General features: G+C 42.7%; 1 protein-coding gene across 2 annotated transcripts; it reads left to right on the top strand.

Moving 5' to 3' along the window:
* The first annotated feature begins 5,384 nt into the window (after nt 1-5,384).
* PRSS35 (serine protease 35) lies at nt 5,385-18,298 on the top strand. Of its 2 annotated transcripts, XM_037039435.1 has the most exons (3): nt 5,385-5,571; nt 8,578-8,637; nt 15,483-18,298. In XM_037039435.1, exon 3 carries the CDS (start codon nt 15,502-15,504, stop codon nt 16,747-16,749), a length of 1,248 nt encoding a protein of 415 aa, XP_036895330.1. In that variant the 5' UTR covers nt 5,385-5,571; nt 8,578-8,637; nt 15,483-15,501; the 3' UTR covers nt 16,750-18,298. The 2 variants fall into 2 exon arrangements, with proteins under 2 accessions (XP_036895330.1, XP_036895331.1); XM_037039436.1 differs by lacking the exon at nt 8,578-8,637.
* The last annotated feature ends 622 nt before the right edge of the window (nt 18,299-18,920 follow it).

The following is an 18,920-nucleotide window of genomic DNA, read 5'->3' as shown; positions in this document are numbered from 1 at the left end:
GAACAAAAAGCAAGCAAACAAAGAAACCCTTGAGAATACCCACTCAAAAGGGGAGGAAGAACAGCTTCATTTGGCCTGCATCATCCTGTCCCCCAAGCTGGCATTGCTTAGCACCAGGAGGGAACTCTCCAGCTAGACTTGTCCTCACAAGGAAAGAAAGAGTGAGGTGAGTGAACAGCTTCCCCAGCCTTCCAGAGCACCACATGAAGGTCCTGCTTTGGTTTCACCAAACTAGCAAAGCTAAGATGGATAAAGATGGCTAGGAACAAAGGGGAATAAGCAGCTAACAGGAGCAGCCAGACAGGGACAGTGGTCATCACTCCAAGTAACCTGCTCTGCAGACAAATCCAGAGACTTGCCACTGAAAAAACCAGTGGCCTGCACAGCCACCATGCACCCCCTGCAGGCTTCACTGGCTTCTGTCCAACACGAATTCATATTTGCTGACACCAGGTACCTGAGTCTTTCCCTGCTCCCTCACTGAAATCCTGCCAGAGCCCAAGAAACACAGCAACAACCATCCCAGCCCACTGCAGCCACATGAGTACAATGTACCAGTCTAGATCGCAGTGCCCGATCCTCATCATTGTGTGTGTGTGTGATCATCGCTAGTCCTGCCAGCTGCACACCTGTACAACATCAGCCTGATGTCCATCATCAGCCTTCACGGCCACGTGCATGCCTTGGGTGAGTGAATACTGTGCACAGCCACTGAAAAAACACACCAACAGCCAGAGCCCTGGAAGGTACTTGTGAGCCCAGATTATACCTTTCTTCTGTAACTGGCCCTTTCAGCTACCAACCTGCATACCTCTGGCCAAACCTCCATCACTATCCCCCATTGTCAAGACCCTGCAGTCCCTATTGCTTCAGTCCCCCTGTAGTTGGCCTGACCCTTGCTGCCAGTGTGGGCTCCCACGACCACATGTGTGTTTGCCACCAACCCCTGCCAACAACATGCCTGATGCTTTAATGCACTTGTTTGGGGAACTTCACAGAGCACAAAGAGGCAAAGAAGAGAAACAATCAGTTGCCATAGTGGGCTGGCCTCTGCTGTGGGCAGTTCAGCTGGCCACCCATGACCAACTACAGGCTGAAACTCAACTTAGAGGGTAGGATCGAAAACTGAGTTTCGATAAGGACATGCAGCTGTCAACTACTCTGTTAGTTTCGTTGGTGCTGACAGACAGGACTGACATAATTAGATAGAGATCCCACTGGACAATCTGTAAAGCTAGGAAGGAAAAGGCGCTAGACATTAGGGTCTGAGCCCTGTGACAAAGCCTGACTGAGACACTAAGAGGAAGAATCCCTGGAAAAGTAGGAAGAATGAAGGAGAAGATGTTACAGTGATGGGCAATGAAATTGATAGAGTGCCCCCTACTGTCAGGCCCCTAATACAAAAGAACATTTTAAATGGCAAACGCCATACACTTCTGGTAAAAGGGAAATATATCCCAAAACACCTAGGAGAAAACTTGAATCCTCTCTGTCTCTGAAACTTGTAAATCTTATCATGCCTTCAACATGTAAACACCCCAGGAGCTAGCCAAAACATTGCCCGCAGAGACTGATGGAAAAAAAGGCCTTTTAAAAATACAGACTGCTGAAGCCAAAATTGATTTGTAGAAGAGCTGAAGTTTGTTTGTTTGTTTGTTTTACAAAACTACTAGAAAACAACAAGGATGAAAGAAAATGACTGTACATGGAGGGCAGGATGTGTGTTTTCTGTAATGGAAGGTATGAAAAAAGAAGATGTATTTTTGTTATGGTAAAGGAAAAAAGAATGTGTTTTTTTTTGGTGGGGGGAAGGGATGATATAAAGGACATAGTTTTTTTGTTTGTATTTTGGATTTTGTTGGTGAAGAACAAAAGAAGTAATTTTGTCCTAAATTAAAATGATTGTTTCCGAATACAAAAGGAAATGACAGGGCAAAGCTGAAAGTGGCAGAGGGTTTGTGGAAGAGGAAGCTCGAGTGACGAATTTTTGTGTGTGGTCACTCTAAGAGTGGAGTGGATAACTAGGCCAATCGCCTCATCTTGTGTGTATATGGGAACTCTCACCAGATCCTTAACCACGGTTGTTTGTAAGTCTTTTGTCACTTTTAGACAGTTATTTTATTCTGATGTTTTCACAAAACTGGTCCTGCCAAGGTGCTTCATTCTTCAAGCAGGTTCATGGAAAGACTGGCAAGTACAGGCTTCTGATAACTAAGGTCAATTTCCCTTCATGTGCAAGGGACAACGGTGAACCTTCCAAGTGCTTCCCCAAGGCTCCCTGCGCAGCCCCACAGTATCTCACGAGAATGGCAGCCCCAGACCTGTCCTGTTGTCCCTCCCCACATCAGTAAAACGGGCCCACTACATTGATGGCATGATGTTCACATGTGAGGACTTGCCTCTGCTGCAGGACAGGCTGCAGACTTTGCTGGAACACCTGCCAGGGAAAAGATGAAGGATAATCCCACAGGAATTCAAGGCCCAGGGACAGCAATGCTGGCAAGGCTGTGGAGAAAAGGAAACCCTGGTGCACTGTTGGTGGGAATGCAGACCGGTGCAGCCACTGTGGAAAACAGTAGGAAGCTTGACTAGAACCACCATATCATGTAGAAATCTCCCTTCTGAATATATATCTGAAGAAGATGAAAGCACTACATTGAAGAGATCCCTGCACACCCATGTTCATGGCAGCATTATTCGCAATAGCCAAATCATGGAAACAGCCTAAGTGTCCATGAACTGATAAATGGGTAAAGAAAATATAATATGTTTATACATATTATTGTTAATAATAATAATTATATACGTGTCAAATCTTATTCGGCCATGAAAAAGAAGGAAACCCTACCATTTGGGACAACATGGATGGCTCCTACGGCCTTATTCTAAATGAAGTAGATCAGAAAAAGATCAGTTCTGCATGATCTCACTTACATGTGGAATCTAAAAACATCAAACTAAAAAAAACAGAGAGCAGAATGATGAGGCTGAAGTGTTGGAGGAAATGTAGAAATGTTGGTGAGGAGGCGCAGACTCACTCATGAGGTAAGTAAGTTGAACTGGACGCACGACACGGTGACGACAGTTGACAAAACCGTATTGTGTACCGGAACGCTGCTGCGAGAGTAGGACTCTGGTGTTCTCACCATAAGGACAATAACCAAATGGTTATTACATGAGGTACAAGATGGGTTAACTAACCTTCCTGTGGCAGACATTTTGCAATACATCCATGTATGAAATCACCACTTTATACATCATAAGTTCACACGGTGTGATGGTTAACAAAGCTGGGGGGCGGGGAAGAGGGCTTGGGGTAAAAGCTCACTCAGGGAGCGGCCCTCAAAATGTGAGAGCACATGAAGTCAGGTCACATGACGTCCATGAAGGGTCCACATGCATCCTTCTGGATTCACGCAGTGTTAAAATCCCAAAAATGTTTGACGGGTACGGACTAGAATGCCTCCAGCTCAGCTTTCTTAACTTACAGCTGAAGAAGTTGAAGCCCAGGGCAGAACTATTTAGTGTCGGATGTGACTTCCCATTCTGGGTTCTGGGTTTTCTCTATGACTCCCCTCACTCCATTTCCCTGGAAAACTTTTTTGGTCCAACACATCATCAGCACCCATTATATTCTAGGCCCAGTGGGAGGGGGTGGCAACTCAGAGATGTGTGTAAAGGTTATGATGTAATTGGGGAGACAGAGTGCACCAAAAAATAAAGTATATTCTACTAAATAAAAATTATTAAAAGATTTAAATTATCTAGTAAGTGCATAAATAAAAATGCTGATTGAAAAAAAAGGCAGGTACGCTAAGTGAACTAAGCCAGGCAGTGAAAGACAAATACCATATGATCTCACTTATATGTGAAATCAAACGAAAAAATAAACTGACTAGCAAAAGAGAAACAGAGGCATGGATACATAGAACAGACTGACAGCTGTCAGAAGGGAGGGAGGAATGGACGAAAGAAGTTGAAGGGATTATTAGCCAAAGAACAACCCACTGACCTGGACAGCAGTGTCACCACACTGCTGAGGGAAGGGTGGGGGTGAGGGCTGGGTGGAAGTGGGCCAAGGGGGAAAAATGGGAGCATCTGTAATAATGTAAACAACAAAAATAAAATAGTAAAACAGAGCTCTTGCCAGTGTGACTTTCTTGGTTGGAGCGTCATCCTGTACACCAAAAGGTTGGTGGTTTGATTCCCGGTCAGGGTACACACCTAGGTTTCATGCTAAATCCCCAGTCCTGAGCATTTGGGAGGCAGCCATTGGATGTCTTCTCACACATCAGTGTCTGTCTGTCTGTCTGTCTCTCTCCCTTCTTCTCTTTAAAATTAATGAACATTATTTTTTTATTTTAAAAAGTATCGTACATAGGAACTTGAGAAATGCAATTACCCACTAATGCTAAGACCTTGTGTTGTAAATACTTGTGCACTTATTCGCTCTCCCTATATTCAGGGTTAGGACCGAGTTTCTGTGTTCATGGTTGTGTCCCTGCATCACGCCCCCGACCTGCCCAGCAGTGAAAGCTCAGAAGATTCTGACACAATGAAGTTCCCTTCTCCGAGGCTCCCACTCCAGAGGAGCACCTTTCTTGAAGAGGAGAATAAAAGAGAGTGAGAATGTAAGAGGTTAGAATTCAGGTGGACTGGGGAGGCAAAGAATCTTAAAGGATATTTGCCAAATGTAAGTAAAACTAAGTAAGTAAGTAACAATAAAAATAAGTAAGTAAACGCAGGCCTACTCCCTTACTGACCCATGGAAACTGACGCTCCCCCTGGAGGCGGCACACAGGATGCTCACAGGGCGGTCCAGTAGCTCAGCCGGCAGTCCGCCATCCTCTGTTCGGGTATGGGCGCCTGACACAACCTCGGGCCACAGGTGACTTTGCACTTGGTGAGGGCACCAGTCGAACTTGCCGTGTGGGGTGAGCGTCCTGGGTAGCGAGGTTCGGGACAGAGGCTGGCGACAGGCCCTGGTTCTGACGGCTAAGTCTAAACATCCAAACGAGCTAGGGGAATGAGACTCGAAGTTAACAACTCTCGGGCACCTCCCCAGCCCTCCTCCAAAATATGCAAGGGATGCATACTATTATAGGGTCAGCTGTGTCCAGTGCACCCACTCCAATTTTTCTCATGCTTTATTCACTCTGCGGACAAAGACCAGGTGGCAGGTTGCCCTGTCTGCCAGGCACTTACTACTAAAGGCCCCCATTCGGCTTGTGTCCCAGCTCTGTCCCTCCCCTCCGGCCCTCCGTGCTCTTCTCTGGCCCACCTCCTTCCTCTTCGCCTCTTCCCACCCCTGCGTCTGCCTAGCGTCATCGCCCCGTTCCCCTCCCATCTCCCCTCCTCGAGCAGCTGGGCTCTCGCCTCCTCTGCAGTCTTCACTGCTAGCTCCCGGTGGTGCTGGCCACCGGTGGCGGGACAGCCTGGGCTCTGGCATCTGCTGGGCTCCTGGCAGCAGCGTCCCCGCCCTCTGTCCCTTCCTGGCCGGTGTTAGTGACCGCCTCGGGGGTTCTTTGATTTGAACTGGACAGCGCCCTAGGGACTGAATAAGCTTCAGAGGTAAGGATGGTGCACCCCCTTCCCACCAGTACCCGCTCCCCCATCCCCCCACTGAGACCCTAGAACTTGGATATTTCTCTGAGAAAGGCAGAACTTGTCCAAGGAGAGCTTCACTGAAAGGCTCTAAAGATGGGATCAAACTTAGCACTTTAAGTCCTCAAAGAAATGAACTTTTCTTTCAAGATGCAATTCTGTGCGCCGGCCTCTGTGCAGTTTAATATTAACAGTAACAATGTTTGCATTGGAATATAAGTGGAATTCTTTCTACTTACACAGTACCAGAGGGGACTCTCTTTATTTTTATGATTATTAGCAGATGCCATTGAAAGAGGTGTGAAATGCATTCTCAGAAAATCTACTCTTGTTGAAAGCCTTTGGCAGGGTTACTATGAAAGCTAGGATCAACAGCCTCTCCTCTCTCTCCTCTTCCTTTTCTCTATTTCTCTCTCTCGTCGGCTTAGCTGCACAGGTCAGCAAAAGGAGTGGTGGAAAACTATTTTTTTTACAAAATGAGGTGTAAAGAAATTGGAAAGTCTTGGACTGGCTGTTAAATACTCTAGAAAAAAGGAGGGGAGATGAAACAAGATTGGTAAAACATGGATAATTTCTGAAGCTGGCTGATGGGCACATGGGGATATACTTTTTTCGCCGTCTTTAAAATAGTTGTTACTCTACTTGTGTATAGTTTGAACATTTTCTGTAATAAAACGTTTTTGAAAGTTGTAGAAACTTTCTTGCCTGATTCCTTCGAGCATTTTATGCTGTTATTACTATGAAATGAAGCTGCATATCCTATCTGTGGCCTCCCCCCTTTTTAATCCTGCTCACCTCTGAAATTCTCATTTCATCCCAAGTACATTTGTCTATAGGGAGGATTATAAAAGTCATATTTTGCTGCTTGAAGAATTATGCTTAGAATCTGGTTTATAATTTGTAGAAAGAATGTTAAAATCCCAGCCAAGTAAGACATCTAGGCTTGAAAGTAGTAGCCAAGCATCATTTGGAATTTTATTTTTTTAAGGAAATATTAGAGGAGCCCCTTTAGCGTGAGAAGAGATTATACACTCCAAACTTTTCTTCCAGACAGCTCAGAAACCTATAGGCTTTAAGAATCTTTTTCATGTTTTTAAACATGAAACTGTTTAGCCTATGTGCTTGGCATATAGTATGTGCTTGGCACATAGCACGTGCTCATTATATGTTAAAATAAATAATTGCTAATGTGAGTTAATTTTCTCTGTTGAGTAAATTATTTATCTTTCTCTGCCCAACACTCAGGGCAAGCATATTACATTTTAACAGCAGGATCAGACCCAGAATTGGGAGGCTGAAGCTACCTCACCTAGCAGGGGATTAACTTTGCAGATGAGAAACCTGAGATGAGAGCTGAGGAAACAGTGAAGAGAAATTAGTGGTACTAAAGTTATTTATGAGTTTGCTAACTAAATTTTTTCAGAAGTTTCAAATGTGTTAAACTGATGTATGATTAGCCCAAAATATTGTGATTATAAGCTGCTTTAAAGTCTGAAAAATAGCAAAATTAGTGCTTTCAGAGACATTCTTCACTTTTGAAGGCCAACTTGCAAGATACAAAAATAAGTCAGGAGCCATAGCTGTGACTTCCATGCCCGTGCATGAGAGCCAGCAAAGGGTTCCCTTGGGGCTTCCTTACTGCCACTCACCCCAAATTTGATCTACACGCAGCATATGCATTGCATAAACTGAAATGTAGATGTCCTGGAAAAATAACTAAAAATGAAAAGAAGGTATTTTTTATTGTGATGAGAAACAGAAGATGCGGGTCACTGTGAAATAATCAACTGTGTTACTTTACCATCTTTCCCTCAAGTACTGCCAAACTCGTAAAGCAGACACTACTTTGTCTCGATTCCTGAAAGTAAAGTTGAAAATAGTGCTATGGTATGATATTTCGAAGAGAAATTGGCACCATGTCAATGAACATTCTTGCCATTTACTTGCAGTATAGGATCAGCAGAAAGTATATCCTTTAGGAATGGATTATAATAAAGGATTGGATAAACATATGTGAAATATTTGGCAGGTTGAAGACTTTCCTACGTGTGGAAATGAATCGCAGCACATTTGGGGGACTCTCTGGTGGTGCTGTGGGTCAGAGTGGAAGTGTGCTGGCACTGCAATGGTTTTGGGAAAACCACCTGCCAGAAAATTGTCTGGCTGTAGACAACATTATCAGCTCTCAGTTCATCAGGATGGGCTCTGTGGCCTGTAGATGGGTTTTCTAAACGTGATAAATTCCACATGTGACAACCATTTTGTATATTAGCCAGTTAGACTTCTCCCCCTGCTGAATCCCACATGCTTTTAAAATAAATTCTATATTACAGCTCAAAGAATGTAAACAATTTAAATGCAGGATCTGAGATTTGCCATCACCGGGCTAACTTTGCCATCTAGTGGTAGCAATGTGGATAGCAGGCAAGTTCCTACCGGGATGACTAGGAATTGACGCTTCTTGAGGATCATTCATGAGTCCTAAATTACTTGTGTTTTCTCATTTGTAGTTTAATTGAGGTCGCTGGAGCTGAAAAATATCTTAGAAATTTTCTAGCCTAATTCAATACCTAAGAACTATTAGAGAGATTCTTAAATAAGGAAAGGGATTTCAAATTGATGTATTGTCTTCAGTATCTATTTGTTGAAAAGCAAATTTATTTTTCCCTTTTCAATTCTCAGCTCTCTCGCAATACTGCTCCACGGCACTATAAAGTTTTATCACCATCTTCTGCTTTTGTTTTAAAATTGCATGTCTGTACACTTTTCCTTAAAATGAAAATTTTCATTTATGCTTAGGACTCTGAACCAAACATTCTTTCCCACTGTATATCGCCCCCTACTACTTCTTTATTTCTAAACATCCAGGGCTGACAAAAAAAAAAAGATTCTTACCTGATAAGTCTATTGATTTCCTGTTGCTGTTAACAATTACTGAAAACTTAGTGACTGAAACAACACGTTATCTTACAGTTCTGAAGGCCAGAAGTCTCAAGTGGGTCAGCAGGGTGGCGTTCCTTCTGGAAGTTCAAGGTGAGAATCTGGTTCCTTACCCTCTTCAGGTTCTAGAGGCTGCCCCGCATTCCTTGGTTTGCGACCCTGCATCCTTGGGACCTCTGCCTCCGTTTTCACAGCTCCTTCTCACTCTAGGCCCTTCCACCTTCTGTGATGACATTAGGCTCCCCTGGATAATCCAAGCTAATCTCATCTCATAATCCTTACTACATTTGCAAATCTCTTTTTACTACTAAGGAACTTATTCCCAAAAACTGGAAATTAGAATGTGGCTTTTTTTAACAGCCATTGTTTGGCTTAGACAATGAGGGACACAGCAGTCAGAGATGCATGAAATCCCTTATAAATATCTACCTATGTTTGGACTCCCATCATTTGGTTTTAATAATAATCATTGATGCCATTTGTTGAATGTTTATTGTGCCCGGGGCATTGTGCTTATATACATCATATTAGTTCTTCACAAAAACACTGTAAAGTCTTGCCCTTACCCTCTAGAAAATAATCTTTGCAGAGATTAAGTAAATTCATACAGTCATGCAGCAAAAAAGTAGCACAGGCATTGACTTGACTTCAGTGCCCACGGCCTCCGTAAAAGGTTGAAACACCCTGGGTCTTACTCTTCATATTTGTGACATCACCAGCACTGTTATTTTCTCATGGCTGTAATTTCATACACTTTTTAACTTAAATGCTGCCACTGTTCTATGCCTCAGTCAGTAAAGAACATTAGTGAGGGCCTGAGGTGGGTCAGGAATTGAACTTTATAAAATACCCATTCTTCTCTATAGCTGCCCCCAGTTTGTGAAATGACTTCTAAAGTTGTTACAGGTGTTCTCTAAAACCCAACCCGTTTAAGGCTTGCTTTACACTTGTTTAGTCTTCCTGGTAACGACTTCCCTGCTCCTGCTGCGGCCTTTGCCTAAGCCAGCCCTTCCCTCTGCAGGTATTTGATACACCTGGGCCAGGCCACAAGGTTCACCTGTTGAGTGCCAATCTTTACGGAGAAGGTAGAGGGTGAAAGTGGAGGACGGAGATGGCCTTTACATGTTTTCTCATTTTTGTATGTGTGTAAATGTAGGCAGTAATGTTGGGGTTGCAGGTGGTTGAGATCTTGGATGCCTACTAAAGGACAAGTGTGTCCTAACATACACATTAAGGTGGAAGTTGGTGTCGGCCCTATAAGGTCATCGATCGGTTTGACTGAGCGGTTCCTGACCCACTGCAGCACTAAATGTTGAATGGATTAATGCAAAATTTGGTTCCCTGGCAGCATGCTATACACATGAATTTGGACACCTACCTCACTACAGAGGACAGGTGAAAAGAAAGGTCTGAGTAGGTGTGAATCTGTCATCTAGTGAGGGAAAGCAATTCAGTGCCGATCCTTAATGTTAAGCCAGCAGCCTCACTTTTCATATACAAGAAAAATAATTCACTGGAAATGTTTAATATAGTGAGCAATCACCTAATCTTTCATTAGTCTACCTGCCCTACCTGTGTATACACACACACGTGTGTATATATATATATATATATATATATATACACACAATTATATATATATAATTATATATATATATATATATACAANAATTATTCTAAGGGAGTGACTTACAGTGAGAGAGAAAAAAATAACTTTTTGGAGTGTGTAGAATATTACTGGCCTGGTGTGTGTGTGTGTATATATATATACACACACCTCCTCCTGTGTGTATATATATATACACACACACACACCAGGCCAGTAATATTCTACACACTCCAAAAAGTTATTTTTTTCTCTCTCACTGTAAGTCACTCCCTTAGAATAATTATTTTGACATGGACTCTGTTTCTTTTTATGCTGAGGACCTGATTTGGTTCCAGAATTCCTCATGTAGATCCAGGCTATAAATAAGTCACAAGAAATGTAATTTGAGAGTTCTGTGGTTGGGTAATGTTCAATCACATCTGAGTTTAATAGTAATGAGAAAAATATATTACAGAGGCACAGATATTTGTAGGAAGGAGGAATTAGGAAAACATTCATCTGGGAAGTCTCTAAAGTGAAGCTGTCTTTGAACAAAACAAAACCGAACACAACACACCAAAGAGAAAAGGGAGTTGGAGACCATCCTGAAATAAAAATGTTTGACTGTAAGACTGACTTTTTAGGAAACTAAAAGTGCTATGACTTTGGCTCATGCAAGAAGTTGCTTTAAAGTGGTGTTAGTTCACCCACGGAGGCAGAGCAATGACAGAAGAGCCTGTTTTTGATGCGCACCATGCTTTGGGATGGCTGGTGACAGCCTACAGCATCTCACTGAATCCCCACAATTATAGTACGAGGTAGAGGTCATTATCATCCCCACTTTGCAGGTGAGGAAACTGGAAGTGAACTGAACGTAACGAACTGCTCAGACTCACGTGCCTCCTTAGAGTGGTAAAGACGAGACTTTGCCCGTGCTTTCTCACGCCTTGGTCTGCACTCATCAGCACCGTGCTGGCAGAAATGCTCAATTATTTGTAAATATTATAAATACTGGCAGAAATCACATTTCTGAGGCAGCACAAAATATGGTAATAGTAAGTCATCTTTTGCAGTTATTTCTATTATTGTAGACCAGGTACAAATGTGGAATAGTGTTTGCACTATCAGTACCAAGTTCATCTGCGTGTCCTGATATCCTTGGTCCCGTCCTAGTTCCCTTCTACCCCATTTACCTCCACGGCCCAACCCATAATCAGCTGTGTGCACGCCGACTCGTGGGGGAGAGTCGTGGCTGCAGCCTCGCTTCCGTTAACCAAAATTGGAATTCGAAGCCTCAAACCCAAGCCATCTGGAAGGCGACAGTTAAGGTCACAATTCTAACTGAAAATTGGAAAAAAGAGGAGGATGAGGGAAGACAGGGACATTAAAGATTGGAAACTGTTGTAGCTGCTCCACCAGTGGGGGCTGTCTCTGCAGGTCACTGAGCTGGTGTTTTGGGATGAGAGGCTTCTGTGGATGTGTCATCCTCTGAACCAGGGACCGCTGCACCCGCGAGAGCTGTCATTTACATTGCATTGACATTTCACCACAAGGCAAACTTAGATATTCCAAAAGAAAGCATCCATACACATTTGTCCAATTTTAAATTACAGGCCAAATTGGACAGGGTAACCAAATCCATGTCCTCTTATTACTGTGATTCCAAGGCCATATTACGAGGCCCTGCCCTTCCCACACCCAGGGATAGATGCGGGCCTGGCTTGTGCTCCCGTGCAGCTCCCGTGGCGGGCACGGGACCAACCGGCTGGCGAACGAGCACCATTGCAGGGTCTGTGGCGTCCAATGTGGGAAGCACCCTGTGTAAGCCCACCGAACTGGAATCTTTTCATACATATTATTAAGTCACATAGAATTATGCAGAATTATGCTTTTTCTTTATAAACTACCACACCATTCACTATTAGCTGTTGCTAATGGAGTAAAAGAGCAAAATTCAGAATAAATTTCTTTTGTGCATAAACATGAAGTAGGTACCATTGGAAACCTGGTCAAGCCACCATCCCTGGAAGGACTCCTCGCTGGGGTGTGGCTCACACTGCTGCACTAGGGCCTTGGCTGCCCCCACGGCTGTGCTGAGCATCAGCATTGCCTGGAGTGCTGGCTGAACCATAGATCACTGAGGCTGCTGGGGTCCTGAAACCAGGGCTTTAGCAAGTCCCCAGGTGATGCTGACACTGCTGCTCTGGGGACAACAGTCTGGGCACCCTTTGTATGACAGAGTTTGTAGTTTGCTGTGTACCAGTACAGAATTCTGTTAGCAAATTAATGACCTTCTTTTGAGTGAGTGGCTCATGTTTCATTTTGAGTCTAAAGTCAGGGGGGGAAAAAACCCAACATCTCAGCTCAAAGAAGTCCAGCAGCAGGAGTCTCCCCTTCCTCACGGGAAGGTCGTCAGCCTTTTTGTTCTGTTCAGACCTTCCGGAGGAGGCCCGCCGGCCTGAGGGAGGGGAAAGTGCTTTGCTCAGGCTGCCAGTCCAAATGTCCATTCCCTCAGTCGCCCCCCTCCCTACCCCTCTCTCGCACGGACACACACACAGCAGTGCTCCGCCAAGTATCGGGGCTGCCTGTGGCCTAGTTGACTGGACACATAAAACTGTAACACAGAGCCTTTTTAAACGTCTGCCTACAGAATCATGGCACAGAGAGCATGTTTTATCCCTTAAAGGTTGCAAGACTGAATTGTGCTGAAGAAACAACCACAACAGTCCTAACTGGAAGAACAGCACTGCGGCACCGTGAGTGAGACACCCTGTTTTGCTCAGCAATGACTCCCCCACATTCATAGCTCCACAGATCACTGACGTCAGTGTTGATATGTACAAAGCACTTCTGTACATTTCTCAGCGAGGGAATTTGGCTGACTTTCAGTCTTTGCTGTAATCATATATTAAGTATACCATAGACAGCTATTATCATAAAGGGCTGAATGAAAAATCAATTTTAAAAATTTGTTTCCCAGAGCAAAAACTCCTTTGATTGAAATATTTCTAAGAATTAGGTAGATAAAAATGTATACATATATATTTTTAAAGACTTTTATGTATTTATTTATTTTTAGAAAGGGGAAGGGAGGGAGAAAGAGAGGGAGAGAAACATCAATGGGTGGTTGCCACTCACATGCCCCTTACTGGGGACCTGGTCCACAACCCAGGCAGATGCCCTGACTGGGAATTGAACCAGCTTTTTGGTTCGGCACTCAATCCACCAAGCCACACCAGCCAGGGCAAGATATATATATTTTTGTAATCATCTATTTTGGTCTGTTGATAACCTAAGAAGCTGCAAAATAACTCTGATTTTAGCTTTTTGGGGGGGTGGATGGGCAAAGCTGTAATTTTTCATCTTGGGAAGCTCACAGTAAAGCATAGGATTTCAAGATCACTGTAGAATTACTGAGTTGTTGGCCTTTTTCACTCTAATCCAATTAAACAGAATTGATTAAATATTCATTGTGTGAATTGCATAGAAGACAAAAGAAAATACTAAGTGGCTCAATATAATTACCATTCTGCGTGAAATTGATTTGCCATGGTAATGATTAGAAAATATGGTGACATGAGTGTGGGTTTCCTTCTGAAGTATATTCTTCGTTGATTTTTGGGTGATATCCATTACTTCCCCAAATAAAATAAGTTACGTGCTACTCAGTATTCAAGTGTGAGCAGATAAAAAATGGAAATTGCAAAACTTCTATGTATCCTCGTTAATGCCAAGTCATGGAAAAGATTATTATACATTTCTATGTTCAAATGTATGGTGATTCAAATTAATAATGTCGTATTTTGGTGAGTATACCATGTTTAAACAGTAAAGAGATTATGTAGTACATGTTTTTGTTTTATCAAAGGAATGTTATCAGCTTGTCGATACAATTCTGTACTCATACACGACAGAATTCATTCTGTTGGGTCACGTGATGCCCGTCTTCTGCTCTGATCAGAGACAACTCTTGGGCTGCACGCCATGCAGACGATCCTCCAGGTGTACTCTGGGCTGATGAACATTCCCAACATGCTCTGTTGCTTTTGCTTTCCATGCACCCTCCCCCCAGAAAAGCTTATCAGGAATCATTGAGAGTCAAAGTACTGTGGAAATAATGTAACCTCGAATTTGCCTCTGCTTTATACGAAGTGTAAATCATTTGCTAAGCCTGGACATTTCAGCTATTAGCTAAAAACGACTTGGAGGAGAGCTTACAAATGTCAAAATTATTGCCCCCTAGAGTGCTACCACAGCCCCCATCCTCACCAAGTAACAACCAACAAACACCAGTCCCACTACATGTATTTCCGTATCCGTGAGCCTGCAGAAGCAAGAAAAGATGATAAGAAGATGTAAACACTAGAAGAGGTAATGTGAGACTGATCAGCACTGACAACTTTAAAATGTCTAGTACAGAAGCACTGTTCTTCGATGATAAGACCCATGATGAACGGGACCGTGTTTAATCATGATCATGTTCCCCCGAGTGGCCAATTCAGAATCATAGCCTGTGCCCCACGAATTCTGGTAGCCAATTTTAACGGACTAAAATATCACTGAGAAGCATTTTTGTATGTTGCTTTGCTTAGAGGGTGGTTCCAGGCATAACTTTGCTTTAAAAATGCAGGGTACATTTTTTCTTACAAATATGCACAGGCATAAATGGCCTGTGCATATTTCCTTTTTATGATAAGGAGTTCTGCTTGTAAAAATCAAGGCAGGTCCATAGCAGACGAACCCATTTATTTATTTTAAAAACCTCTGCTTGAGTCTATGGCTTTTAGAAGAGTATCTGTTGAATTCAATTATGTCATCAATCAGCTGGGTCTGCACACCACGGTTCAGGGAAATTCACTGTATTCTAATGGGTGTGTTTTGGGTTCTGTGCTAGGCATTTATACTCTAGAGATGAGGAACTTCATGGTCCCTGCTTTTAAGGGGCCAAGTGCAGGGAAAATGCAGAGAGCATCTGCTGCTATCTTTATGTCTAAATCATCTGGAAGTAAGGTTGTAGGAGACCTAGGAAGGAAGAGAGCATGGCTTAGCAACAAAAGCCCACCATAACTATCGTGTCCTATTCTCCATTTGCTGGTTGTCTGGGGAGGTGGGGCTGGTGGAGGGAAAGTTGGGTGAACAACCGTGTACTGATTTTGGAAATCTCGGTGAGCCTACTCAGCAGGGTGTTAGATTGCAGTGAACCCTAAGTACAGTGAAAATAGGGCTCCCATTTGTAGTCAAGGTATTTGTAGGCCCCTATTTATAGTTCAGGACCCGAGGCCTAAGTGACACGGGTAAGTAACATTTAAAAAGAAACATGGTAAAGCTTCTTTCTTTTTCTGTTTTTAAGGACAAACGAGAAGAACAAAATGGAATGTACGCTGTTCTGGATGACATTTTTCACCCTTGGGTGGACCTTCATCGATGGATCAGAGATGGAACAGGATTTTATGTGGCATTTGAGAAAAGTACCCCGGGTTGTCAGTGAGAGAACTTTCCCTCTCACTAGCCCCACGTTTGAGGCCAATGCTAAGGTGGTGTTGAAGAAAGTGTGTGGCATCGAATGTCAGAGAGAACTCCCAGCCCCCAGCCTCTCTGACGTGGAAGATTCTCTTTCCTATGAGACTGTCTTTGAGAATGGCACCCGAACCTTGACCAGAGTGAAAGTTCAAGGTCTGGTCCTTGAGCCAACTCAAAATATCTCCAGCAAAGGAGCACCTGTTAGGAGAAAGAGACAGGTGTATGGCACAGACAGCAGGTTCAGCATCTTGGACAAGAGATTCTTAACGAATTTCCCTTTCAATACAGCCGTGAAGCTCTCCACGGGCTGCAGTGGCGTTCTCATTTCCCCGCGTCATGTTCTGACAGCTGCCCACTGTGTGCATGACGGGAAGGACTATATCAAAGGGAGCAAAAAGCTTAGGGTAGGGCTGTTGAAGATGAGAAATAAAGGAGGTGGCAAGAAACGAAGGGGTTCTAAGAGGAGCAGGAGAGAAGTTGCTGGTGGTGACCAAAGAGAGGGTGGCAAAGAGAATCTGAAGGAGACAGCCAAGGCTGGAAGAAGAAGAAGGAGAAAGGAATCTGCTCGGGGCCAGAGAGTTGCGGAGGGCAGGCCCACCTTCCAGTGGACCCGGGTCAAGAATACACACATTCCCAAAGGCTGGGCTACAGGAGGGAGTGGAGATGCGGCCTTGGACTACGACTATGCTCTTCTGGAGCTGAAGCGTGCTCACAAAAAGAAATACATGGAACTAGGAATCAGTCCCACCATCAAGAAGCTGCCGGGCGGAATGATCCACTTCTCAGGATTTGATCACGATAGAGCAGATCAGTTGGTGTACCGGTTTTGTAGCGTGTCCGATGAGTCCAATGATCTCCTCTACCAGTACTGCGATGCGGAGTCGGGCTCCACTGGCTCCGGGGTCTATCTGCGTCTGAAAGAGCCTGACAAAAAGAACTGGAAGCGCAAAATCATTGCGGTCTATTCGGGCCACCAGTGGGTGGATGTCCACGGTGCTCAGAAGGACTACAACGTGGCTGTGCGCATCACTCCCCTCAAGTACGCCCAGATTTGCCTCTGGATTCACGGAGATGATGCCAACTGTACTTACGGGTAACAGGAACCACAACCCAGGCCACGGATGAGCGAAATCGCAGAGAGAAAACCAGTTCTGATTATTATAGTGAGATCACTTCACAGATTATGCCTGAATTTGAATTTTATTAGTAGCATTTCAACATTTTTATAAATGTGCCTTTTCAAAATTAGGAGATCTTCTTACATTTAAAAAATTTAGGTAAAGATACTGAAACTAGATGGGGCATTCCAATGCCAAGTATACATATATATATATATATATCCTTCTTCACACAATGGTAAGTTTGGTTTGTGGAAAAAAATGTTTCTTTCTGCTTTCTTAAAAATTAGACACTCTTTAAAACTTCAAGCTGGTCCTATAAATAATGTGATTTCTCAATGGACTTATTCTCAGGGTCCTACGGTAAGAAGAATCTAATAGGATGCCAGTTGCATACTAAATGTGAAACTGCATATAGAGGTAGACGGCAATATTCAGAATTAAGTTTGAGACGAAAATTTACGACAGTTAGTACCATCCTAGACGGACGCTCAGTCCCTGCCCTCACTGTTCATGTTGTTTCCTCTGGGGGCCTAGAAACATCAGTTTTTTGTTTTTAGTTTTAAAAAGATTGATAAGGAATAGCTTTACGAACAAAACTGTCAACTATTTTTCTGCTTTGAAAAATATCAGCTGAACTGTATACTATTTAAAGTGGGAGAGAGACTTTGTTCCATGAAGTAAGTCTAGTTTAAAAGCAAGGAAGCTGAGACTTTTTAAGATCTCAAGTGTTTATTTAACCAGTGTTTAAACCATGAACTTTCCATGCTTAGGGGAGGCAGCGCAACAGTTAAAAACGATCATGAATTGGAAGGCTCATCATTTTGTGCTGCATGGTCTCCTATGTATGAGGTACTGTATTTTTAGGGCAAGCAAGTATAGTCTTTTGAGAGACCTTATTCTCCCTTGCCAAAATCCAGCCTTCTTCATAGGGCCATAGGCATATGGTTTTGGCGAATTCTCTGATTAGTAATTTTAAATAAATGCCTTAAGATGAATATAATTTAAGAACAGTTTTTAAAAGAAGGTTCAGATTGTTTTCATTAGGGACCAAGGCTGCCGGCTCACTCCCGCCATCATGGAGCCTAAGCAGACAAGGAGAGTTCAGTGGCTGCCCTGGGCACTGGATGCCGCTTCCTGAATGAACCTGTAGGTGTTAGCTAGCTGAATGGCCATAACAGAGCATTCATTCAAGCTTGTATTTTTAAAGGGTTTCAGTGATTTGTAGTTGAGTAAACCATAAAATTCAGGAACTGCATGGCCTGTTCTTCCTGGTGGTTTCTAGCCCACACATTCTCTTTTGCCATGACATATCCAAGTTGCTGGAGTTCAAATTTATTTTGTTAGTGTCACTGTTTTTATGAACAGGGAGTTAAATCCTTGATGAGTATGCAAAGGAATATTTGATCAGATTATTATAAAATGGTTTTGTAAATGGTGTCCAAAAATAGCTGAGATTCAATACAAGTGTACATTCTTTATAATGTGAATTGGTTAAAAATCATTCAATAAAAATTTAAAAAATAAATCAGTTATAACTGTGTATGTTTATTGTAGGGTTTCAGCAATTATTAAATTCATGGTCATTTATTTCAAAAGGATTCTATTTGATTCTAAACACCTTCCACTGAGCAGTATTTTATCATTGGTGCTATGGAATTGGGCTGCTGACTCAAAGGTTTGTTCAGATCTGTTTCTTGAAAATCATCTACACGATCGCTGCACCTGAAGATGTTTCAGGCTGAACTTTGCACACTTATTGCAAACACCAAACTTCATCTCACAATCTTAGAAAATAATTCCTGGGATTTAGGGTGTTTTGAGTCAGTAGTTTGGTATGTAAGGTTAAATTCTGAATATACATAATTTTTAAAATTATTGTACTTTTAAAAAATATGACATTTCATTCATTTTCTTTGCAGAGGTTTATTTGATTCTCTCCTTTTCTCTTTTCTAACTGAATTATGTACTCAGGACTTTAGGACTACTTTACTTTAGTTGAATTCATACTTTAGGACTACTAAAGTATGTACTACATTTCTTAGAAAGTTATATTTTATATATTTTTTTCTGTTATAATTAATAGGTTTGAAATAGAAAGTTAATTTGAATTCACTTAGCTAAACAAATATACTCACAGATATATGGTA

Source organism: Sturnira hondurensis, unplaced genomic scaffold (assembly GCF_014824575.4).
Source record: "Sturnira hondurensis isolate 20B ecotype Veracruz unplaced genomic scaffold, ASM1482457v3 Scaffold0025370, whole genome shotgun sequence".
Taxonomy (NCBI): Eukaryota; Metazoa; Chordata; class Mammalia; order Chiroptera; family Phyllostomidae; genus Sturnira; species Sturnira hondurensis.
Note: the sequence above shows the minus strand (reverse complement) of the source record. Positions and strands in the feature narration are given on the sequence as shown.